Source organism: Lagenorhynchus albirostris, chromosome 19, assembly GCF_949774975.1.
Source record: "Lagenorhynchus albirostris chromosome 19, mLagAlb1.1, whole genome shotgun sequence".
In the NCBI taxonomy this organism is placed as follows: Eukaryota; Metazoa; Chordata; class Mammalia; order Artiodactyla; family Delphinidae; genus Lagenorhynchus; species Lagenorhynchus albirostris.
In genome coordinates this window covers 41100022-41125971 of record NC_083113.1, presented here as the reverse complement: position 1 = coordinate 41125971, position 25950 = coordinate 41100022, and the positions used below count along the sequence as shown (strand labels likewise).

At 43.5% G+C, this 25950-nt stretch overlaps 1 protein-coding gene across 2 annotated transcripts; it reads left to right on the top strand.

Moving 5' to 3' along the window:
- On the top strand, positions 1 to 23963 carry DYNC1LI2 (dynein cytoplasmic 1 light intermediate chain 2). 2 transcript variants are annotated; one of them, XM_060129887.1, is made up of 13 exons: positions 1 to 127; positions 259 to 332; positions 2345 to 2461; positions 6281 to 6511; positions 12002 to 12171; positions 12887 to 12980; positions 14196 to 14331; positions 16484 to 16595; positions 17251 to 17310; positions 18048 to 18089; positions 18494 to 18611; positions 19438 to 19554; positions 21002 to 23963. In XM_060129887.1, exons 1-13 carry the CDS (start codon positions 21 to 23, stop codon positions 21100 to 21102), a joined length of 1479 nt encoding a protein of 492 aa, XP_059985870.1. In that variant the 5' UTR covers positions 1 to 20; the 3' UTR covers positions 21103 to 23963. The 2 variants fall into 2 exon arrangements, with proteins under 2 accessions (XP_059985870.1, XP_059985871.1); XM_060129888.1 differs by lacking the exon at positions 6281 to 6511.
- The last annotated feature ends 1987 nt before the right edge of the window (positions 23964 to 25950 follow it).

Here is a 25950-nt window from a genome sequence, read left to right as displayed (position 1 = left end):
TTGTGGCTGCAGTTGGCAAGATGGCGCCGGTGGGGGTGGAGAAGAAGCTGCTGCTGGGCCCTAACGGGCCCGCGGTGGCGGCCGCCGGCGACCTGACCACTGAGGAGGAGGAGGGCCAGAGCCTATGGTGAGACCGCGAGGCGGCCGGGCTGGGCTGGCCGGGCCGGGCCGGACCGTGGGACAGACTTAACGGGCCGTCGCGGGCCAGTCAGGTTCAGGCTGGCCCCAGGGCCGACCGCTGTGCCATTGTCCCCACAGGTCCTCGATCCTGAGCGAGGTGTCCACCCGCGCCAGGTCCAAGCTGCCGTCCGGCAAGAACATCCTGGTTTTCGGTGAGCGCCGGTGGCGGGGCGTTGCCCGGGGAGCTGGGGTGGGCGAGGCGGGCGCCCTCTCATTGGTGCCAGCCTTCCTCTCCCCTGCCTCCTGCCCGGGAGAGCCTGGAGACCCTGGCTGGACAGCCTGAGAGTGGCCAAGTCCACCACGGCCGAGGTCAGGACGTTGCCCCTTTTCGAGAGCCCAGGGATGCTGGCAAGGGCTCGTCGGCACATTCCATAGTCTTTTGGCCGCAACATCAGCTTTGCTTTAAATGTCCCTGACTTCCTGCGCTCATAGCCTCGAAGTTCACCGAACTGCGGGCGTAGAGAAGGGAGGGAGTAGATGAAGTTAGCGGAGGAGGCGGGCGAACGAGGTGACTGGGGGTCATCGGGCTGTGGGGAGATGCCACAGGAGCCATTTCTCTATCTTGATGAGCGGTGCATGGTGGGAGGGGCGCTGCAAAGGACAGCAGGCCTTGGAGTCCTCCCCAGGGACTTTTCCTACATTATTTTAGCCTTCACTGCTGGGTTACCTGGGTTAGGTCTCTCAGCGTCTCTGGTCTCCTTTCCTCATACAAGTAAGGGAGTTTGGCTGGGTTCATTTATACAGCAGACCCATTTGTTGAGTGGGTCGTTTACTGTCGGTTTGGGCACTGGGACAGCACAGACATTCCTCAGACACTACACAAGAATGTCAGTTTAGTGAGACACAGATAGATGTGTTGGTGATTGCACTACACCATGTTGGGTATAGACAGATGATTTGGGGCACATCATATGGCTTGTTGCTGTTTGGAGTTAGGTGTTTTGAAGGGTAGGTGTTAACGTGTAGGGGCCCAGAGGGTTAGTGTTTGGAGGAATACAGAGGTGACAAGGCGAGGCGGGGGTGTTGGAAGTTACCACAGCCTCCTTGTGGAAGGTGTCTGATGAGGTAAGTTCGAGGCAGATGGTGGAAGGCTGAAGAGTCGATGCTTTTTCCTGAAGGCACCCGATTCTCAAGGGCCTTTTATTTTACCTCCATCCTCTGATTCTCACGGGAATCACTGTGAGGGTGGTTTTCCCACTGTTTTTGAGGTGAGTGGCTGGTCTTTAGTTGATGACCACTGCAGCGCGTAACAGAAGACCCTTAGAGGTCATCACGAATTGGGGGATCAAGGGCACCAGATGTGTGTTTAGAAAGGGGGTGCTGGCAGCAGAGTGGCAGGTGGCTAAAATTAGCAGGTACTGAAGTCAGGCTGAGTGCTCACCGTGTCCAGATGGGATGTGGAGGGCCTGAGTAAGGTAGTGGCATTGCGGTGGAAAGGAGGACTTGGACCTGTGGGATGCGTTTCAGTTCTCATGTTCTGTAATTCCATATTACTAAATCCCAGGGGTGCTTAGTAGTGTGTTTTGGTGGTGGCTCTTGCTGATGTTTAAGGTTTCTTTTGGGGGGAGGGAGAGTCGTTAGCTGGGTGGAGGGGGATGAGGAGGCGCTTGGTCATTACTAAGGTAGTGCTTAAGAGTTTTGCTTAGGTCTGTAATTATTTTCATCAGTTTCCTAGCCTTCAGGGTGCTTATGAAAGAAATGTACTAAAATCAAAGGTGAATAACAGCTTCATTCTTTATGATTATGAGGCAGGATCAGACTTTTTCAGTTCAGAGTCCCTAGGTTTTAAGGTTAATTATATTCTGAAGATTTCTTGCTTTCCTTATGGTAAAAGTTTATTTTGTGAGAAACTAGCTCCTCCTTTTACTTTCACTTTTCCAGATGCGTGTCTTATAAATTATAGGTAGGGCCTGCGGGCCTGCCTTCTTCCTTTCCTTGTGAGGTAAGGATGACTGCAGTAGATTGTCATTTTAGATCTTGGAAATTGCCACCTTTATCACCTCTCCCCACCCTGACCACTCTTACAGCAGGTCCTACTTTGTTTATGAATACAGGTGAGACCTCAATAGCAAGCTCTACATGAAAGTTCCTTGTGTGAATGTCCAGACTCCCCATCCTTGCCTAGAATAAGCGGTATGCTTTGTCTTACGTGCATCACTTATAGGTGAAGATGGTTCTGGTAAAACAACCCTCATGACTAAACTTCAAGGAGCTGAGCATGGCAAAAAAGGAAGAGGCCTAGAGTATCTCTACCTCAGTGTCCACGACGAGGACCGAGATGGTGAGTGAAGCATTGATCCATGCAAGTCTCTGACTCCTCGGTTGCCACTCCTGCAACATGCCCAGGCATTCTCAATTTTCTCTTTAGGGCTAAGAGAATTAGTCACAGGGGAATAGATGAAGTGTATTTCTTTGTAGGACTTTACCTATTTTTCTTTACAGAGTATGTTAGCAAAATGGGGAATGGGCCTGTTACCTGCTGCTCTGGGTAGCCCTTACTTAAGAGGAGAGACTGAGGGTAAAGTTTCAAATGCACATAAAAGTAAGAAACTGAGAAGTTTTTGGACTTCCCTGGTGGCTCAGTGGTTAAGAATCCACCTGCCAACGCAGGGGACACGGGTTCGAGCCCTGGTCCAGTAAGCTCCCACATGCCGCGGAGCAGCTAAGCCCGTGCACCACAACTACTGAAGCCCGCGCGCCTAAAGCCCGTGCTCTACAACAGGAGAAGCCAGTGCACCGCAATGAAGAGCAGCCGCCTGCTCGCCACAAGTAGAGAAAGCCCGCGTGCAGCAACGAAGACCCAGCATGGCCATAGATAGATAGATAGATAAAATTTATTAAGAAACCAAGAAGTTTTTAAGTGCTTTGGACTTTTCTATGAGAGAAACACTTGGCAGACTGATCTGGGCACCATTGTTACTCTGCCTGGTTTTAGTGGAGAATCTGAAATTGATGTGGTTTACAGTATAAAAGCTTAACAGATATTCACAAGAGAGTTTTGAGTCTTTTTGTGACAGTGTAGAAATGCTGATTGCTTGTGTGTTTTTGTTTTGTTTTGTTTTGTTTTGTTTTTTCCCCCAGTGGAGAGAATAGAGGCTCAGAGGTAATAATGTTCTCTTAATTTCTCACGTCTAGAATGTGGATAATAATTGTTTTCTACCTTCTGGGTAATTGGGATGGTTAAAAGTGCATGGTAAAAAAAAAAAAAAAGTGCGTGGTAAGCCCTATTATAAGGATTAGATATCATTTAAAATTGTGATAAGTACGATTGTGAGTTGGATTGGAATAATGGTTTTTGGTTACCACTAGTCAGTAATACCTCCTTTGTAAAATTTTAGGCTTTGTGTTAGATCTTGGATGGCTCTAAAGTAAATAATTATTAATGCCTAGATTTTTTTATTTGTAGAAAAGTTACCGTGTAAGGATGAAATATCTTCATTAAATTACTTTCTTAAAATTGCGTTTACCCATTTGTACAATAAGGACCATGATGTAGGGGTGATTATATAAGGGGGCAAACCCCACCACCTCTGGTTCCCCATTTCCTTATTGCTAAAATGAAGAAGCTGAACCCAGGTCCTTCCTTGCACCTTAATTCTTCGAGATCCAAGAATCATTTAAATAGAGGGGAAAAACCCTTTAATCTTAACTTAGTAGTCACCTTAGAACCCCAAGATTTTATTCCTGCTCCTTCTTCCCTGGCTTCCTTTGCCATACTGAACATTCTCTGAAGGATGTGAAAGAAAGGTAGGAGGTAGACCTGGTGTTAAGGGCTCTCCTTGTGTAAGGAGAGCAGAGGCTTTCCAGTGCCCACCTAGGCCCACCGGAGTTTGTGTAGGTAGGGTTGGGACTCAGGGGTCACCGAGCTGGGCTAGGGGGCCTCATATGTCTGAGTGTTTTGCTTCCTGTCTTTGATGATTATTGTGGAAAGAACTTGGGCTTTGGAGCCAGGCAGAACTGGTTCAGAATCCACTCCGGTAGTTACTAGTTGTGACTGACTTAACCACTCTACACCTCAGTTTCCTTATTTGTAGTATTGGGCAATGGTACCAGTTTGTAGGTTGACAGAATGAGAGGTGGCATGTGTCAAGTGTAGCTGAGTGCTTGAGACAGGTGGTAGGTCTAGTACCCTTTTGAAAGTATATGAAACATGGTGTAGATACTCTGACATTGCTATAGCTGCTTGTTTCAAAGGGGCATAAACATATTTCATGCCAAGGATCAAAGTAACTATATTCACTTACCTTTGAGTTAAAATACATGTTAATTTTTATTTCAGATTCCTTAAGGTTGCCTTAAAAACTTAGATCTCTGCATTTATGGGATTTTTTTTAAGCTGCCTACTTACAAGTTCCTCTTTGATGAAAGAGTTGCCCTTACTTGTGGTTAATTAAACATCTTTTAGCCCCAGTATTTTTTATTGTGTGGTGTGACTAGGTTATAAATATACATTTTGCAAGGAATCACCCAGGTAGAGAAAATAGGTTCTGGCTTGTCCTTGTTTTGTGGTAGGACATGGCATGTCAAAGGACCTCTGACTTAAGGGTTGGGGGCATCCATTTAATGCCACATGTGGTATGTGTAATTCCATGCACATGGGTGAGTTATATGTAGTGGGCAGTGGGAAGAAAGGCTAAAAAAAAGAACCCTGTCTGGTGAGGGGCAGACATTAAAATCTGTAGACTTCAGGTACAGTTTGTTTGTTTGTTTGTTTGTATTTTGGCCACGTCGTGCAGCATGCGGGAGCTTAGTTTCCCAACGAGAGATCGAACCCGTGTCCCCTGCGTTGGGAGCACAGAGTCTTAACCACTGGACCGACAGGGAAGTCCCAACAGTGCAGTATTTTTGAAGGCATTCGTAGAATCCAAATCAAAACCGCTATCTGAAATGCATTAGAGTGTTGAAAGTATAGCTAGATGTAGATACCTTTGTTGTACTGTTGAAATAAAGTCATGAATATAAAATTTTTCACAGCATGTTAGTGAATTGATAATACCCAAAAAAAGGTAGCTAACAGAAGACAGGTTTTTAAAGGGTAAGTTGCAATTTATTGGGGAAGAAATTAATGAAATGATATTTTTGATAGTAGGATTTCTCCCTCATGGTGCTTTTATTAAAAAAAATTCTCAAAAACATGTCTAAAATTTTTTAAAAAGTATATTATTAATTTGGAGAACTATCTTCTACAGTTTGATCTTCCAGATATAATTTTAGAATCACATGCTTCATTAAATGTCAGCACTTGCACATTTGTCTGTATATGTTTTTAACTTTACTGTGGAAAACAAAACTACATAAAAGCATAGACCATTTTGATGAACCCCAATATATCTGTCACCTGCCTTCAGGTTAAAAGTTCTAGGTCAATTTTATTTCAGCTGTATTCTCACCCTCTTCTCTTTTCACTCCACATTTGATTATTAAAACAAATTTCAGACATTATATCTTTTTATCTGTAACTACTTCCATATGTATGTCTAAAAGATTAGGATTTAAAAAAAATAATCATATCAAAAATAAGTGTAATTCCTTAATATTATCAGGCACCCCGTAATTCATATCTCAGTTTATATAAGTAATGAGTTTATCTTGGCATTTAAATACAAAGGTCCTGTCTCTTTGGCACCCTTTGTGGTATGTGAGCACACTGTTTAGTGTACTGACACAAGAAGAGCTTGTTTAACCACAGGCTCTTCGGCACAGCTTGCTGCCTCACAGATTGCTGATATCTTAGAAGAATGGATTATTTAGACTATGGCACAGTCGTCCGGGGAACATTTGTAGCTTTTATTAGTATCTTTTGATTCTTATTGAAAGATAAAATGTCCTTCACTCTTTACTCCTCAGACATTGCTGGAATCTTTTTGGATGTGGACACAGTATATTATGGTTGTTAAAAAATTTTATAGTTTAAACAGTTCACAAGGCACCTTGATGAAGAGTTGCTGTCCACTGAGCACTTGGACCCTTTTCTGGTTAGGATTTCTGTCTCTGTTCTGTGTGGAATTCTGTGGCTGTCACCTTTAAGTTCTTCCTTATGTGGCTCTTTGAGCTGTGCTGATGGTCATTGTCAGTAACTTAGCTTCACTTCTTTTCTTAGATCACACACGCTGCAATGTGTGGATTCTGGATGGAGACTTGTATCACAAAGGTCTGCTGAAATTTGCAGTTTCTGCTGAATTCTTGCCGGAGACCCTGGTGATTTTTGTTGCAGACATGTCTAGGCCTTGGACTATGATGGAATCTCTACAGAAATGGGCTAGTGTTTTACGTGAGCACATTGATAAAATGAAAATTCCACCAGAAGAAATGAGGGAGCTGGAACGGAAGTGTAAGTAAAACAGGATTTTCTTAATTGGAAAATTCACTCGTCTTTTTGGATGGTTCCAGCCACCTTCCTTTTCACAGTGTCAAGAGGCTGCAAAGCTTCCCTTACAGAGTGTTTGTGTTTTGTTTGCACCATTTATTTCAGATTTGCTTTTGTAGATTCAGTAGTCAGAAAGTCTTCAAAGCAGTCTTTATCTCAGCTGTCACAGTTGAAGAAAGTAAATCAGTATTCCTTATTATTTTCATTGGTTCTCTTTTATAATAAGGGTTCTTCCTTCACCCCCAAAATGTGATCAGTTCTGTGAGTCTTTTTGCTGTTCTGTTAACTCGTGGTCTGCTGAGTTAGTATCAGTGGGTGTAGAGATTTACTGGGATCTCTGCAGCTTGAGTCCATTTCCCTGTATTTCCATTGAGGTCCTATGGACCCTCTTGTTGACAAGTTTAAAGGAAGACCCACAAAAGATAAATCTTTGAGTTCCTACCTTAGTTCCTTTGGGGATCCAGCAAATATGATTTTAGTTAGAAATAAGAAATTCTTTTTTTTTTCATTAAAATGAAAGGATATTTTAAGACTCAAGGCATCCAAGCCCTTTTGAGAACAGAGAACTTTAAAGGAAGTTCTTTTTGTTTTGTTTTGTTTTCCTTAATGTGGTTCAGAAGCTTGTTTTTCCTTTTCGTTGCTTCTGTGCAGTTACATCAGCTTCTGTTCACTTGCCAGGGAAATGGGAGGGGCAGGGGCTGGAGCTGTGGCATCAGCAGTGCTGTCTTGGCCAGGGCAGTCTTGGCTTAGCCTGGCTTATTTCCACGGGATGACATCATTCCCTTTAGTGAATTAATGAGGGCTTCTGGAGCATGGCACACAGGATCTTCAAACGTACTGGCAGAAGGGTTCAGAAATTTTGATGTGCTTTTCAAATTAGATTTCTTGCTGTGTGTCTTCCTGTCATAACTTCACTTGCTCCTGACTACATTAGCTAAAACAGGGAGTTTAACATAGAATTCTTTAGTTTACTGTGTGCATGTGTGTTTCCTGGGACACCCACGTGTGCTGCAGTGATTGTTACGCAGCTCAGCACATCTGTCCTCAAACACTGACCTTTCTAGATAAAGCCTATTTTTCCCCTGAAATAGAGACCCTAAAGACAACTTCTGAGAATAGTTCAGAGCCTGAAGAGCTGTTCTCCTTTCGCTACGCATTTACCATCGTACCCAGACTAGTGGGTTAATGCACAGGAGATTTCAGTTTCTGAACCTGTTTTCCTAGAGTTATAACCTTGTAAAGATTTGTTAAAACAAAAAAAGGAAGAGATTGAGCCAAGGATGTTTTTCTTTCCCAAATAGGGAGACTGTCTGCCTGGTGCCAGATCTGTTCAAGGCATTGGGGATACATACAGCAGACAAGGTGCCCGCTCCTGGGGAGCTTGTGCTCCCATGACACACTGAATTTATTTTGTGGTCTTGGTCATTGATGTCTGTGTTGCTTAGGATTAGATTGAGCTGCTTTGTGACACAAGCCCAAAATAACAGTGGCCTAAACAAGACTGGGTTTTATTTCTCTCTCCTGTGAATGAAATCCAGAGGCAGTTCAGGCCTGGAAAGCATCTTGAGGAAGACAAGTCAAGGACCCTGGCTCCTTTGTACTTACTGCTTTGTCATCTTTAGGGTGTGGTTCTCTTCCTCTTGGCAACCAGAGCTCCAGCCTTCACATCTGCGTTGCAGGCAGCAGGATGGAGGAAACGCAAAGAAGGGCTGAAGGGTGTGTGCTTGCTGTCTTCCTAAGGAGACATTTCCTAAGGAAATGTAGTCTGTGTGGCCGTGTGTTCTAAGTATCAGTGCTCGGTTTGGTTGTAAGGAGGAAGAGGAGAGGACACTGGAGGGCGGCTGGCGATTGCTGGAACCACAACCGTGCCTCATGGCTCTGGCTAACCTTCTGAGAGCCTCTCGTGTGTTCACCACTTTTCCTCTGAGGTGTTTGGAATGGTACTCACGCCTTTCTGTTACTCGTTGAAGGAGTGCCTTTGTTAGTGCTAGTTTTAGGTTACATTTTAATAAAGTGGTTGGCCATCCTCTTGCTTAGAGGACTCCCACTTTCCAGATTAATTGGACTCTAGGTATTGTATTGAATGAGCAAAGGGCTGTCACCCAACCTGCTTTCTGATCCAACACCAGTCTCCAATCTGCTGAGTTTGGAAAGTGCTCCATGGCCAGCCAGTCTCTTTCTGGATTAGGTTCCTCAGTGGTCCTGAATCTGTGGCAGCTGCTTGGCTGCAGGGTTTGTCTGAGGGGGAGGGCAGAGCAACCCCTAAAGCTGCCAGAAGGTGGTGCTTGTGTGTAGGTTAGTCTTGTCTTTCCTGCTTTGTGTCTGGGGTTTCAGTTGCTTATCAAGTAGAGGAAAAAGATTAGGTGCAGTCTCTTGGGTCTTCTCAGAACTGTGGAACTAACGGGTGATCAATGAGGTAGGAGGGAAAAGAAGAGAAAGAGGCGGCACTCTGCAGTCTCCTTCCCATAGCCACTCCCATCTGATGCTAAAGGGGAGCCCCTGGTGGGCTGATGGCCCCTGCTGTGAAATACTGGCCATCCCACCACCTAGAGAGAAACTGCTAATACTGTGGTATGTGTGTACCCTAAGGGAAACGCACATTTTATTATCCAAATTACACAGTCCTCACTATGTTTTTATCATTCCTTTTCACCACCCCCGTTATGAATATTTGCTCTGCCTTCCAGCTTATTTTCTAAAATGCTGAGTTATTAAAAACACATGTGCGTTTCCTACGGTTTTTGGATAGCCATAATTCAGTCATTCCTTCAGAGAATAGCCTAGCCCAGGGTTTCCCAACCATTTTCATATCATGGCCTATGTAGAATACAGCAGAGTTTATACAGCATGCTGGGTAGTGGAGGTTCGTGGAGCAGACTGCTGGAGCTGCCCCATCCCTGCCTTCCTTCCCACAGTCACTTAGCTTACCTGTAACCTGTTCCAGGCTCTGCCATGCTCACTGTCTTGGAAGCCCGGTTGAGTGCCTCATGTCACCTTGGGCAATTATAGATATTACCCAGACAGTTAAGCCATTGTATTTTTCATTGACTTGAAGATTTGTTGAAATGCTTTTAAAGAGAAAATGGGGGAAGACTAAAAAGAGTACATATTCTCAATTATATTTATATTTTATATGTAATTACATATGTAAATTAATTACATACATATAAATTACATTTATAACTCTAGAAAATGCAAACTAATCTGTATTGAAAAAAAAAGCAGATCAGTGGTTGCCTGGAGTTAGGGATGGTGTTGAGGACAGGTGGGGAAGATAGATTACCAAAAGGTACAAGGAAACTTCTGGGGGTGATAGATAAATGCACTGTCTTTTTTTTTTTTTTGCGGTACGCGGGCCTCTCACTGTCGTGGCCTCTTCCGTTGCGGAGCACAGGCTCCGGACGCGCAGGCTTAGCGGCCATGGCTCATGGGCCCAGCCGCTCTGCGGCATGTGGGATCTTCCTGGACCGGGGCACGAACCCATGTCCCCTGCATCGGCAGGTGGACTCTCAACCACTGCGCCACCAGGGAAGCCCCCGAATGCACTGTCTTGATTGTGGTACTGACTCATGAGTGTATTCATATGTCAAAAATACCAAATTTAGGGAGTCCCCTGGTGGCCTAGTGGTTAGGATTCCAGGCTCTCACTGCCGTGGCCCGGATTCAATCCCTGTCGGAGAACTAAGATCCTGCAAGCCGTGAGCCATGCCAGAAAGAAAAAAAAAAATAAGATTTACATTTTAAACATGCGCAGTTTCTTGTGTGTCAATCTTGGCTCCATAAAGCTAAAGTAAAGCAGATTTAAAAAAAAAAAAGAGAGAGAAAATGTGGGAGCCTTTGATTTCTTAAGAGCCTTCAACAGTCATCAGAAAATGCTTCTCTGTTTTTGTCCAAAGTGCAATGCAGTAAAGATCTCTTGAGTATTCATTTATTGAATCTGAAGAAATAAACTGCACTGATGGTTAAAAAAAAAAAATCTCTTGAGTAGATTGTTTTTGTGCGTTTTTTTTTGTTTTTGGCCACGCGGCATGCAGGATCCTAGTTCCCTGACCAGGGATTGAACCTGCGCCCCCTGCATTGGAAGCATGGAGTCTTAACCACTGGACTTCCAGGGAAGTCCCATGAGTAGATTATTTATATTGGCAATGAAATTATATGAATGAGCTTAATTAAAGAGAAGTTGTAGAGATGAAATGTTGTATCTGTGCTTTAGGGTTTAGGCAGTGGTTTTTTCCCAGTATTATATGAAAGATATTGTGCTCCCAGATAATTCCAGAAGCTTATATAACAATAACCTAAAGTCTTTGTAAATGAGGACTCACTGTTTTAAAATATTCGAAACCTGTTCTGTGGTTGAAGAAGAGTACATGCACTTTTCTCTAGATTCTCTTTAATCTAGTTGTCTGTGTTTTCCTCAGTGAGCATGTTGTGGATGAGAGTAAAAGTCCTTTTGGTCCTTTAGTCATGTTGTGTGTAGAAGAGTAGAGCTGCCGGCTCGAAGTAGCTTTAATCACCATGTCCTTGTTCTCTGGCCTGACATATAACCTTGAAGCACCCAGGAAAAGGTGCAGGTCTGTGGACTTTGTGTTCACTTGCCTTAACCAAGACCATGGACCACTGAGCTTGAAGGCCCTCCTGTAGGGTTGCACCCATGGCCAAAATAGTGCCAAGAAGTAGATGTTATATCACTCACCCCTTATTGTGTTAGGCAGGAACAGGCCCGTGACACATGTGACTCAGGATCTACTAAAGATGAAACTGAGTCCACAAGAGTGAGGATGATGAGATGCAGATGGTGCTGGTAAGTCCAGCCTCGCTCTTTAGCACGGACGCACCTCAGCTGTATGGAAACAGCATGTTCTTGGTAATTCAGGTGGTTCTGATGAGAACTCTGAGGAGTTTCATAAGTTGTAACGTATTCTAGTGGTCGCGTCTGTTGAAGTAACACAGTTCGACTATCCTAATATTTGAAAATGTAAAATATATAGGAAAAGTGTTGGGAATTCCCTGGTGGTCCAGTGATTAGGACTTGGCTCTTTCACTGCCATGGCCTGGGTTCAATCCCTCGTAGCGGGACTAAGATCCTGCAAGCCTTGCAGCGTGGTCCAAAAAAAGTGTTTTGTTTTGTTTTTCATAGTAGGAACTATTGAAGCCTTAGGAGTTTTTAAAAACCTGTTTAATTGTTAAGAGTTAGATACAATTAAAGATGACCGGGGGAATATCTTTACTGCTCTGAAGTTATACTGCTCAGACTGACTGAAAATGTCAGAATTGCGGTTTTGTATCACCATCCCTAAATCCCTAATATTGCAGTTAAGTCAGATGCGGTTAGGAAGTTTGTCACAACTCTTTATGTTTTGTGCTTATTACTACCTGCTTCAGTTTTCTAAAGCTGGCATGTGCATTTTTTATTGTGTGTGTGTGTGTAATTTTCTTTTTCTTTTTCACCTGTAGTTGTGAAAGATTTTCAAGACTATGTTGAGCCTGAGGAAGGTTGTCAAGGTTCCCCACAGAGAAGAGGGCCTCTGACCTCAGGTCCTGATGAAGAAAATGTTGCCCTGCCTCTTGGTAACAACGTGCTGACTCATAACCTGGGGATCCCAGTGTTGGTGGTGTGCACAAAGGTGTGTGCCAGGGAATTGTACGCTTGGCTGGGTTTGGCAGTGCAGCAAATAAAATGCATTAAGAAAAAAAATCCAATAAAGAACAAACAAAAAAATGGGGGGTTTCAAAAGTTCTTTGATCCTAGTCAGAGCCACTAGGTTGCCCAACTGCAGCATGTGCCATTCACATCATATTCTGTGAGAATGGAGCCCTGTGGAGTGTGCAGTGCACAGCCATGTCCAGTGGGCCTGTTTCTTGATGTGACCTTGTTTGATGCTTAGAGCAACTGTGAGGTGATCAGGGCTATCATATCCCTACTTTATAGATGTGGAAACCGAGGCCCAGGATGAAAGAAGAATCTCCAGTGGCTTTTCACTCTTGTCTATTTATTTAATTAATGCTTGGACTTTGGGCTGTGGCTGCCGCCTTTTTTTTTTTTAATTAATTTATTTATTTTGGTTGCTCTGGAGCTTAGTTGTGGTTGGCGGGCTCCTTAGTTGTGGCATGCGAACTCTTAGTTGCAGCATGAATGTACGATCTATTTCCCTGACCAGAGATTGAACCTGGGCCCTCTGCATTGGGAGCGCGGAGTCTTAACCATTGCACCACCAGGGAAGTCCCATGGCCGCCGCCTTTGAAGCCATGATACTTTATTACTAACAAAGACAGTGTTCCCATCCTTAGCAGGCAGAGAGGCAAAAAGATGACTCCTTTCTCTTTCTATCTTACCTGCAGTGTGATGCGGTGAGTGTCCTGGAGAAGGAGCATGATTACAGGGACGAGCACTTTGACTTCATCCAGTCACACCTACGGAGGTTCTGCCTCCAGTGTATCCTTGGGGCGCTGTGTTGGGGCCCAGGGGCACAGGCTCCCTTCTGTGTGTGCTAATCCAGGCTTCCTCCAGATGGGGCATCTTCAAAGAGATAAAGTACTTCCTGAATCCAGAATAGTTTTTTGCCAGGGTGAAATTGTGTACATCAGCGGTCCCCAACCTTTTGGGCACCAGAGACCGGTTTCGTGGAAGACAGTTTTTCCACGGACCATGGGGGGCAGGGGAGGGTTCAGGCAGTAATGCGAGCGATGGGGAGCGGCAGATGAAACTTCACTCACTTGCCCACCACTCACCTCCTGCTTTGTGGCCCGGTTCCTAACAGGCTGAGGACCAATACTGGTCTGTGGACCCGGGGTTGGGAACCCGTGGTATACATCATTTTACTTTCTAAAAGTTTACTGTGTTGGAATTTGAGACTTAATAATTTTTGCCTATTTTTGATTACTTTTTATTTTTAATGGTGTACATTTGATAGGCTTTTGTATTAAGAAGAAAGCTGATATGTGATACTTTTATTGCAAATTATTTTTATCATATCTTGGAAATATTTTTAAACTTTGCTTTTTTTATAGAAGAGGTTAATTATCCAATATGATAGTGTTTTGGCTGCTACAGGGTTTCCTTTATGTTTATGTTTTGTGCTGTCCGTGAGAGAGGTGCTGTGTCAGCAGACTTTTGAGTCTTGTTTCTGTAAAAATCCAATAGCAGTTGGTGCCATCATCCCACATCCTGGGCGGGGGAGGGTAAGGGTGGGCTCCACTACTTCCTTTGGGCTCTTAAGCTTGTCCAGCTCAGTGGAGGGTGCCAATAACATGTAGGTACCCAACTCTTGTATGCTTAATGACCAACTTGATCACATGTGGGCATCTGTCTAGGAAAGAATCTGTGTACCCTGGATATGCTGAGGGTTTTCCTGGGCTACCCTCAGAACCATTAAGTTGACTGGGACGCAACCTGATGGGTCAGAAGACAACAGTTTACATGTTCAGAAATGAACTACGTGGCCCGCTATCATCAACATGCTTTATGCTTTTGACCTGCTTCTTCTGCTACTATTACCTTTTTAGTTCTTAACATTTTAACACTTTCTATTAATTGTGTGTTGATCAAAAACTGAGTATCCTGTGACTAGTACTTTGAGGATTGTGCTTGTATGTATTTGCTTTTGTCTCCTCTTGCAGTGAATTGGTTTTCCTTAAGCAGATTGATTAGATGGAGCGGCCTTGATTTACACATCAGTGAAGGAAGAGAAAAACCTCGACTTGTTGTATAAGTACATAGTTCATAAAACATATGGTTTCCACTTTACCACGCCTGCCTTAGTTGTGGAAAAGGAAGCAGTTTTTATGTGAGTTCTTTATAGGTGATGCTTTCAAACACTTCTCTTCCTGGTACATTTGCTCTTTACATTCTGTCCTTCCAAGTAAGATGGCTCTGTCTCTCTCTTATACAGCCAGCTTTCTACTACCTTGGGGCAAAGTGCTTGGAGTTGGACCTCACAGGGGATATATACACCCACCTTTCCATCTCTGCTCTTTTCCAGATTAGTTGCCATTCTGCTTCCAGTCTGGGGGAACTGGGTGGAGTGAGGTTAGGGGTGCTGCCTTTCTTCATTGAGAGCAAGTTGCTAAAACATTTTTGCCACTTACTGTCAACTCTGGTAGAATACCGGCTGAGTGAGGGAGTTGCAGTATAGGGAATTGGTGCTTTGAGGATTCTGAATGTTTTCCGTTGAAGCATCTGGTTTATTGGCATCCATTGGCAGGGATGACTGCCTACGGCCTCCTTCGCGCCCCATCAGCTTGGGCTTTGGCTGTACTGAACGCCTGTTGTGTTTCTGGTGTTTCACATTTGAGGAGCCACTGGGGCTGATTGTCCTGGGCAGAGACTTGGATACCTGTTAGTCCTAATTTGTGTCATTCTCTCAGTGGAGAATGGTGGGTGTTGTTCATGCATAAGTAAATGTTGAAGGTGTGGTCCCTGAGAGGACTTGTGCTAGTATCATGCTTTTAGGCTTAGATATCCTCTTAAGAAAGAATTACAGTTCGTTCAACAAATACTGAGCACTTCCTCGGAGACCAGGTTCTATGCTGAGGGCAGAAATGAATGAGATGTGGTCCCTGCACATGGCACTTTAATGGACACACACAGCCGAGGAGGGGTAGGGCAGTACTGGGGTAGTAGAGACAATGTGGCAGGGAGAGCAGAGGAGTAATGCTGGGAGGGTGAGTGGTGCGTCCCAGGCAGGCCAGAAGGAGTGGAAGGGTGGGAGAGTCTGGGAGAAGACTGAAGGTGTGAAAGCTGAGAGCTCTCGGGACCGAATAGGCTGCCTCCTCAACATTTAGGGAGAGCCTCACTTGGGCTCTTCCCAGAGAGCAGACAAGAGACTTAGACTGATTTTAGAGAATTGTTGTCTAGAGCAGTCACGCCAGCACCAAAGCCACAAGCTCTCAGTGAGTGGTATGCTTTTGGAGTCAGTCAGTACCCAAATCACTTGTGATCCTGAGGAGAGGGAGGATCAGGGAGACTGGATGTGTTCAGGGCTGGTCTGGAGTGGAGAAGAAGCTCAGAGCTTCTGAAGGTGACACAGGTCATGGCAGTATCTTGGTCATGCTCTGTCCCTTTGCACCTTTGGTCCTGTTGGTAGTTGCCTGTTGGGGAGCCAGTGAAGTCGTCGGAGCCATTGGGGTGGAGAGCCCTGGCTAAGCACCTTCTTGGTTCTAGAGCTGTGGAGCAGGAGTTGGATGGAGAATGAGAAGCCTGTGGGAACAATCAGTTGCCATCTTTTAGAGCTTCTAGATAAAAGTATGTCATATAGGGCATTTTACAATTGTTCCTTATCCTAGGCTGCAGCTTAGCTTAATGGAACCTGGGTGCCATCCTGCTCTGCGATGTCAAGCTGGGCAGCTCCCACATAGGATCCTCAAGAACTTGTGTCCCTCTGGTTTGAGGCCCAGGATAGTGCAGGTCCTGCTACTCCCCTTGGCTCCAGGGTACATATTCACACATCAGTAAAATTAACCAATCCATAAGAAAACTGTTGTCAGAAGAGTTCTCAGAGAAACAGCTCACAGGGGTGTCTTCATACCAAAGCCCAGAGAAACAGCCCTATCCTGAGCTCTATCCTATGTGTTGCTCTGTATTCTCCACTCTGTCAGAACAGGGCCCCATTGTGTCCTTGTTCTTCTCAGCAGAGTTGTGGAAAAGCTCTGAACACTTCCTGTGGGTCAGCATGTATAGTCAGTAAGATCTCGCTCTGGCTGCTTAGGCCTTGGGCCTCATGAACTCAGTATGGAGCAGGACCTGTGAGGTTGAGCTGATGGACTACACTTGCAGTGAATATTGGCTTGTCTGCCAAAAGCTACAAGCCGGCCCAGCAACTGCAGACCAGAACTTGTGGGAAAGGATCTCAGCCAGGAGTCCTCTCTAACCCGGTGTGCTGAGTATTCCATAAGGCAGTCCCAGAAAAAGCAAGTCAGTCTCTGTGTCTTTGCCTTTAGACCTGCAGGCTGGGACAATGAAAAGAAAATAGCTATTTTACATGAAAATTTCACAACTGTGAAGCCAGAAGATGCATATGAAGACTTTATTGTGAAACCTCCTGTGAGAAAGGTACCAAAATCAATCACTTTAAGAGTTGCAGGTGGGGAATTCCCCAGCGGCTCAGTGGTTGGGACTCTGCGCTTTCACTGCCGAGTGACTGGGTTCGATCCCTGGTCAGGGAACTAAGATCCCACAAGCTGCGCAGCGTGGCCTCCCCCCTCAACCACCAAAAAAAAAAAAAAGAAATAGTTGTAGGTTTTTTTCATGGGAAAAGAAACATAAAGAAACAAGTCTTACACATTGAACCATTTGGGGGGGTAAAAAGAAATAATCCAAGGGCCTTTTAAAAAAAGTCTTTAGATGAAATCGTGTTATGTAATTGGCTCTGGGTGGCACAGCATGAGTGATGGACTGCCACTGCTGCCTCTGGATTACTGTTAGTAGATCCCACTTGCTCCTGTGATCACCTGCAGACCCGGATCTGGGAGGTATTGTTTAGAACCTGCCAGACTTAAAAAATGTCATTTGGCCATATGCCAAGGCTGGTCTTGGAACAGGGTCTTTGCCAGGCTAGAAAGACTTGACCTCTGCAGTCTCCGCAGGGACTCCCCAAACCCATGTTGAGACATGAGCACAAGATTCTCCTTTCAGCATGAATTTTGACAAGTAGTTGGGGGTGTTCTTGGTCTATGACCACAAATGAGTGTGTCACTTCACTTCACAGCTGGTCCACGACAAAGAGTTGGCAGCGGAGGATGAGCAGGTGTTCCTAATGAAGCAACAGGTAAGAAGACCAGGGAGGCCAGAGCAGAGGCCTTCTCATGAATGAAACCAGCTCCCTGGCATGAAGTGGGGGTATCACAAAGAGCTTGCAGGGACAAAGGGGTTGCCACCAGTTCTTGGATTGGTACAGGGTAGGGGGCCCCTCAGGGGATCCCCTTCCTGCCTTGCAGATTCTCCTACAGTGATAGGCTTAGTATCTTATTAAGTACCTGCTCTGTCTGCAAATGTAGATTTTCTGGCGTAGTATTTCCCATGTTGACAGTTTACCAGACGCCCTGACCTCACTTCCGTTAGTTCACATAGTCCCACAGAGCCCTGTGCGTGAAGGCAGGTGAGCTGATATACACATTATGTAGGTGAGGAGAGTAAACCCAAGCTGACAGTTCAGAATGCAGACCCAGTCCCACCTTTCTGTTTCACTGAGAGTGGTGTTAGACACGTCACGGGTTTGCCTGATGATGCAGGCAGGTCAGCAGGGGGCGTTGATGTTTTTTTTTTTACCAACTTTTCCTTTTGTGCTCTCATTGCTTCTTTAGTTTCAAAACTGGTTACTGGGAATATTTTTTGTTCACCATATACCAAATTGCTCAATTTAAATATTTTGCATTTATAGTGTAGAACCTCTGACTTGGTTGTTGTTAATGGTGCCCTCTAGTGGAATACTTGGAAGTGTTTCTCCGGACCTTCAGTACACTCTGCAGGCCTTGGTTAATGATCGGTGTGTCCCTCTCTTTGCAGTCACTCCTTGCCAAGCAGCCAGCCACACCCACGAGAGCCTCCGTGAGTACCTTAAACTAAACAGAGGGTCAAGACCCAATGTCATGTCTTCAAACTTTATACCATTATTTGTGAGAGCTTACATTTGTGTGAGCTTTTGTATATTCGGAGGGAATTTGGTCCCTCTAAAAGCCCAGGGCCAGGAACATGGCAGGAACTCAGAAAATGTCTAATGAAGGAATACAGCTCTGGGAATTAGAGTGAACGGGTTTTGTTATCTTGGTATCTCTTCTCTCAGGAGAAATTGGGATCTAAAAAAGGGACTGAGCTGGGCACAAACTCCCATTCCTGCCACCCTTCTCCCTAGACTGTGAAAAATACCCTGCAGAAGCATGTCTTCATTTTTGGAATATGTACCTTCTGTTATTTTTATGCCTGTGTGTGACTTGGGCTGGTTTTGGACTTAGGAATCCCCTGCAAGAGGACCCTCTGGCTCTCCAAGAACCCAGGGCCGGGGAGGGCCAGCCAGCGTGCCTAGTGCCTCCCCAGGCACATCAGTAAAGAAGCCGGACCCAAACATCAAAAGTATGTATCCTGTCTGTTTGGAGAGTGGTTTAGTCCTAGGCCTCGTTCCTACTTTAGGGGCTGAGTAGCTGGGTTTGGAAGGTGGAGACTCAAGGCAGCTGAGCTGTTTTCTTTCCCAAGAAGGGCTGCTTCCCACTTCCTCTCTCTGAGAGAGGGAGTTCATGGTTGGCAGAGACCAAGGCCTCTTCCTTTGTTGGAATTGGTGGCCCTTGCACCTGGCTTTGTTTAAGACCTTGGTTAGGCCTCTATATTCAGAGAAGAATACAGCATAAGAAGTCACTTTAAAATGTATATTTTGAGTTCTCGGTTTTGTTGCTTATTAGGTTTATATTATTACCATTTATGAATTGTCACTTGTTTTGTCAAGCTCAGTTACTTACTAGTTTAAGTAGCCCTTACCCCAGTGACTTAATAACACCCCAAGATGTTGGCCGCAGTAAAACCCTCAAATTATATTTAGTTCTTGCATGTTCGATGACTGTCTTCTATTCTGAATGAGAACTTTTCACAGCAGCTTTGGAACGTTATGGGCTTATAAAACTTTGAAAAACACTGCCTCATGGACAGGGAGATGATATGGAGCACAGGTTATCTATTATGCCTCTGAACAGGTGGGAAATCTAAACAGGTTTCCACTTATTAATTATGCTAACACATAATCAGCCTTAGCAGTGGCAATGTATAAGGCATCATAGTGAATGAATCTGCTCAGTATCCCAGGAAGATCATAACCACAAATGGATAATTCCAAGCTGAAAAATAGTTTGTTGCTGTTTAATTGGGTCATTCAGTTTGTGTGATGCTTTTTTTCTTAATGTTTCCTTAGATAATGCAGCAAGTGAAGGGGTGTTGGCCAGCTTCTTCAATAGTCTGTTGAGTAAAAAAACAGGCTCTCCTGGAAGTCCTGGTGCTGGTGGGGTGCAGGGCACAGCCAAGAAGTCAGGTACTGAAGGGCCCCCAAAGACTTAGGACCCTTGTGATCAAGGAGTGCTGGAAGGTGGGGTGGTGGACAGGAGTGTCTGCTTTCACTGACCTGCAGACCCCTTGATGTTCTGAACAGATTTCCACCTTACACTGAGCAGTATACTTTACAGTAGGATTACCTTATTACCATGCATGTTTCTTGGTACATTTAAGGTGGGATTTATGTATATTCAGGTTCTCAAGAACTGACTGTTGGCTGAGTTGAGGTAGATCCTAAATATTGGGCTGGCCAAAAAGTTCGTTCGGGTTTTTCTGTAACATCTTACGTAACGAACTTTTTGGTCAGCCCAGTACATGGGCCAGGTGTAGAAGTTCTGTCCATTGGAAGTCATGGTCTAGAGTGTACCATTGACATTTTATTTAGTCTTTAATATTCGGTGTTGCTTTACAAGGATTTTGCTCACTCTACTGCCTCCAGTCTTGCCGTCAGCTGCCTGTGAACCCTCACTGTCTCACTGGAGGGTCGTCATTTTCTCCTCCATGAAGCTCCCCACCCTTGTCACACATAGACATCTCTGTGACAGCCCACCCATCTGTTCTTCCATGTGGGCACATAGGGCAAGTCTATGTCTTTTTGGTCTCTGAAACAAAAGAAACAGGTTCCTTGGGAATTACAAATTTTCCCAGAAAGCTTGAGGCCATTTCCAAAGGGTTTTAATTTTCCATTGGCTATAAGTAATATTAATAGAGTATTTTCCTTAATTGATGTTTTCCAATCAAAGGAAACCCTCAAGAAATCACTCCATCGTCAGGTCAGCCTGTGCTTTCAGGTGCTCTGGAGTTCTTGAAGACTCAGAATCTGTCTGATCTGTTGGCCCAGGCTATAAACTGGTATTCCCTGGGAGGAAATAGGGGTCACTTCTAGGCCCCAGTTGATGTTCAACAACAAAAAGTATGTGCACCAACTTTGTGCTGTATCGAAATGGCCAACCTTAGTCTTATATTCTTATTGAAATATGGTGTTCCAGGATATCCATGTGAATCAGTTGTAATTAGTAACAAAACATAAACACCTCTTCTGTCTGAGGTACAGAAAGTCGTTTGCTGCATGCCAGAAACTCAAATACCACCTCTAGGAAGATGGTGATGAGAGAGCATAGGGGTGAGAGGGTTTTCAGAAAGGCCTTTGTGTTTGGCACAAAGGCATCCCCAGGCAGGGGGCAGTAATGTAGTTGGGGAGCCCAGACCTGTGGCATTTGGAATTAAGAAGGGCTGAATTAGAGTCTGTCTCCTTATAACCATTGCAATGAAAAAAGACTTTCCTCATTCTTATTGGAGTTATTATCACCAAAAATGATTATAGAAATCTGTATAGGTTTTTTTTGAAATCTGTATAATTTTAAATGTTACTTAAAAAAATTTTTTTTTCTTCTCTCATCACTGCTGCTTTTTTTTTTTCTTTAAAGGACAAAAGACTGTGTTGACAAATGTTCAGGAAGAACTGGATAGAATGACTCGAAAACCAGACTCCATGGTAACAAACTCTTCAACAGAAAATGAAGCCTGATCCTCCTTAAAAAGTGCATATGTAAAATGACCAAATAACTATATTGATCTGCTCTAAGACCAGGATTTTTCTGATATGGCACATGCTATCAGTTTTTTGGGGCAGGGGAGATGAACTTAAAAAAAAAAAATACTTCATTGGCTTGTCCGAGTGTGAAATGCACCTTTAGGAAGGTTATGTGTCAGACCCCTTTGTGAAGGATAACCCTTGGACTCTCAGGCATGTGGCTCTCTCATGGGCAGCAAGTGCAGCTGGGCTTCTTGGGGAGGGGAAGGTAGATGGAGAGAAAGAGGGCCCACTTACTTTCAGGGTGGAGCCAATGAGACCAGGAAGTCATTGATCAGATGGTGGCTAGTCTGACCAATTGCATGTTAACAGATTCACTTGTTCTTGGGAAGCAGATTAAGTAGCAGAAAGTCCAGGAAAGAGAAAGACTGAAAGGAGGAATGAGAGAAGTGTTGGTAGGGAAGCTGAATGTTGCAGGAAGTGGAGGAGGAGGAGATGAGCAGTGTTAATAAATACTGTGTGTTCAGTAGAAGTCGAATAATCATTTTTAAGACTTAAAATCAGAAGCATTTCCAAACTAAACACTAAGCAAAATGGGAATTGGACTTGTTCTGAATGCATCTTTAACTTATGAAAGATGTGTTGAGTGTGGGGATGCCTGAGTCAGGTGGAGCCGGTATGGGGGTGGGGAAGATGGCAGCTGCCCAGGACTCACGTGCTTAGCCCAGGCCATGTCCTTGTGGGAGGTGTTGGGCTCCACGCGTGTGTGTCGTGGGGCAGTCACTGTGGGGTATGTTTAAAGTCAGCAGTTACAAATTTAGTTTACTTTGAATTGTGTTTTCTAAATAGCTTCTGCTTTGTTTTTTAAAAAAATTTTTTTTTTAACTACCACAGGCTGGCCTACTAGTAGAGAATGGGTGACCAACCTCTCATTTTACCATAATGCAGTGTGCTACAGAAAGTTTGAAGGAGGTTTTCAATGTAAATACACTCCAGTTAATTGGCTTACACCAGTCCCTGCCTTATGGTCATTGGAAACCTTCGTGGAGTTCCTTTGATGCAAAAGGGTTTTGTCCTAGCTCCCTGGTCTCATCAGTGCTATCAGATGGACAAATAAGTGTGAATGTTTTATATTGAAAATGGAAATTTCTCTTGTTTTATGTTTTTCATAAACTGTAGCATTTTTTTCTTATGGAAATAAGTGTTTCAAGTGTCTCCATTTAGGGCAAATTCATGCACATTGTCATGCCACACCATCATCCTGGAAGTGACTTCTATGGATTTAAAATGGCACTTTTAATTTTATACATGACACAGAACATTAAAATGCAAACACTACCATTAATTTAATATATAAAACGTTTGTTGTCAAATCAAGGGAAAAACTACAGTTCACTTATGTGGAATTTACTTTTTTTATATGAATGTTTGTTGTACTGTGTCTAAGCATAACTTCCCTAATGTCATTACTTTTACATACCAGATTTGACTGACCACTAACCATACTGGACATAACTTAATATCGTATGTTATATAACAAGACTCTAAGACTGTCTTGAGTTGCTTTTCTGTAAAGGTCTGAACACTGTTAAGGAGAAAGCTGAGTATTTACTTGCCTTTCTGACAAACATAAAAATGTGTTTCTTGTGCCAGTCTTATTGTTGAAAATACACTTTTTCCCCCCTTTTTAATTCAGTTTTTTTTTTTTTTAATGTATTCTGGCTTCCAGTTACCAGATTTTCCAGGTAATGACAGTAACTGACTTGGAATGATGGTTGTGGTGTAATGACCAATAGATGCCAAACAGCTTGTGGCCACACGAATGATGGGGTCACTTAATCCCTCCATAGCAGCTGGCAGGGGCAGGGAGCACAAAATGAGTGACCTCAGAAATAAGAAAGAATTCTTCGAACGGCACATGCCTAAGAGGGATACAGTGTGATTTTAAATTTTAATGCAAAACTTTACTTTTTGTTTATTTTTTATCATTTAAACTGATAAGCACTTTTTGTGTCAATATAAAATGTACTAAAACCGAAGAAATGCTAAGACACCTGTCTTGTGAAGGAAGGTTTCTTGGAGATCACTTTAGTTTCTCATAACAAGTGGATACTCCTAGGATCAGAAGAAACTGATGTATAGTGTCATGTGCTCAGTGGTTGCCAAAGTCTACCAACTTTGGGGAGCTGCAGGGTTCTTTTTAGGGGGGGTGGGAGGAGGGAGCATATTTTTTGTTATTTTGGGATTTTCATGCATTGGAACCAAAGGCCAAACAATAAACAGCCTTTACTTTTTAAAGTAAAATTCATTTCATTTGCAGAATACACTTGTATGGTAGACTGTTAAAGATAATTTTATGACTATTTATGTACATTGTAGTGGTTACATCTGCTGTTTGTCTTTAAAATGGAAAAATCAAAGAAATAAGCCCAACCTTGAAGATAAGGCCACGATAAAGGCCATGAATTGGTCTTTCCTAAAAATGCAACAGGTATGCTGCTAGAATTATTTAATTTTGTTTGCACTTTTTTTTTTGGATTGGCATTTTTAAACCAGTATTTAAACTGAAGATGTGTTTTATTAGTTTAACAAAGTTGAAAGTGACTGCTCTATACATCATGACCTTAACAATGTTGATGCTGTATGTGAAAGTTCACTGTTGTCTCTATACTAGGTTTATTGGTGTTTTTAACTTAAAATTAGGACTGCAGATTATTCCCCCACCAGCCTTAGTCCAGGGGTGTGGCTCTGTCCAGATGCAGTATGCAGTCATGTGGAACCTTGCTTTCTAGTGCTGGAAAAGAAGATGTCTCTAATTACTGGCTTCAATAAACACGAATCCAGACTGCTTACAATTTTTGGTGACTTTCTTTATGATAAATCATCCCACTGGAGATACACTGAATTGTCTGCTAGTCATATAAGGTATCTACCATGTAGCTAAAAATGTATACCTCTCTCATTTGAAATTATCAGAAATTCTGTTAAAGAATATTTTAAAACCATATTTTGATATATGTGGAGTTCCAGGCTGTAAGTAAAGTGCAAGGGGTGTGAGTTGTCCAACATATTTTCTTGTCTATTAGATAAGTTTTTGATGATCTGAATTGGGTAAGAAATTTTCACTTAACTAATTTAGAAGCCTTGAGGATTCATAGAGGAATTTCAGAGCAGCTGTACCATAATGCTTCTCACCTGCTGAAATGGGCAACAGTAAAGTATGTTTAAGAAAATCGGACACTTTATATTAGAGATGAATTGTGTTTCTGATTATTACACTTTAAGCATGTTGAATTTTCTGTTCTTTAAAGCTGATTTATTACACAGCTTTTCTCCCCAACTTTTTATTTTGAAAAATTGTAAACCTACAGAAAAGTTGGAAGAGGATATATTGAATACCCATGTTCTTTTACATAGATTCACCAGTTACTAACTTTTTGCCATATTTGCTTTCTCTGTCCCTCTCTTCCTCCCTCCCTCCTTCCCTATATCTGTCTCAATACACACACATATACTTTTTTCCCCCTGAGTCATTTAAAATAAGTTTTAAACACCAGGGCATTTCACCCCTAAATATATTAGCTGAGTCCAGGCCAGTTGTCTTATAGAATATCCCACAATCTGGATTTGTCTTATTGTTTCCTCATGATTTCATTTAGGTTAAACATTTTTTGTAAGAATGCTATAAGTGAGATTGTGTATGTTCCAGTATTGCACATCAGGTTGTCCCTGTATTGGTGATGCTGGGTTCGATGCCTTGTTTAAGGTAGTGTCCCCTATATCTATCAAAGTGGGGTGATACCATTGAAGATGTTGGATTTCAGCCACCTTTCTACACATCATTTTTATGACATCCACTGATGATCTTACCTAAATCAGTTACCACATTAGGAGTTCTTAAATGGTAATTTTCTTATCCCATCATTCCCCTACATGTATTAGCTGGCATTCATCTATAAAGAAGAGTTTTCTTTCCTCTACCCTTTTTGGGTAGTTATTTTCACTATGAATTTACAGTTTTGTTTTTTTAATTCAAAGTGTTATAATCTAATAACTCATACTTTTTAATGCTCAAATTGTTCCAGATTTGATGAGTGGGAGCCTCTTCAACCAGTTGTGTCCTTTTTTTCCCTTTTTTTTAAAAAAAATTTTTTTAAGGGAATTCCTTTATTTTTATTATTTATTTATTTTTGGCTGTGTTGGGTCTTCGTTTCTGTGCAAGGGCTTTCTCTAGTTGTGGCAAGCGGGGGCCACTCTTCATTGCAGTGTGCAGGCCTCTCACTATCGCGGCCTCTCTTGTTGCTGAGCACAGGCTCCAGACGCACAGGCTCAGTAGTTGTGGCTCATGGGCCTAGTTGCTCTGCGGCATGTGGGATCTTCCCAGACCAGGGCTCGAACCCGTGTCCCCTGCATTGGCAGGCAGGTTCTCAACCACTGCGCCACCAGGGAAGCCCCTTTTTTTTCCCTTTTATTGAGATACAATTCACAATATAAAATTCATCATGTTAAAATGTTCATTTCAGGGCTTCCCTGGTGGCGCAGTGGTTGAGGGTCCGCCTGCCTATGCAGGGGATGCGGGTTCGTGCCCTGGTCCGGGAGGATCTTGCATGCCGTGGAGCGGTTAGGCCGGTGGGCCGTGGCCGCTGGGCCTGCGCGTCCAGAGCCTGTGCTCCGGGACGGGAGGGGCCGCAGCGGTGAGGGGCCCGCGGACTGCAAAAAAAAAAAGTTCATTTCAGGGGTTTTTAGTATGTATATTCACTCTGTTGTGCACCCATTGCCACCATCAAATTCCAGAGCATTTCCATCACCCCAAAAAGAAACTCCATACCTATTAGTCCCATT

Excerpts from the sequence above, each read along its gene's own strand:
- DYNC1LI2 (XM_060129887.1), top strand. The coding sequence starts at position 21 with ATGGCGCCGGTGGGGGTGGAGAAGAAGCTGCTGCTGGGCCCTAACGGG. Across the intron at positions 6,512-12,001 it reads GAGGGAGCTGGAACGGAAGT|TTGTGAAAGATTTTCAAGAC; the intron begins GTAAGTAAAACA and ends TTTCACCTGTAG. Across the intron at positions 18,612-19,437 it reads GCCGGACCCAAACATCAAAA|ATAATGCAGCAAGTGAAGGG; the intron begins GTATGTATCCTG and ends ATGTTTCCTTAG.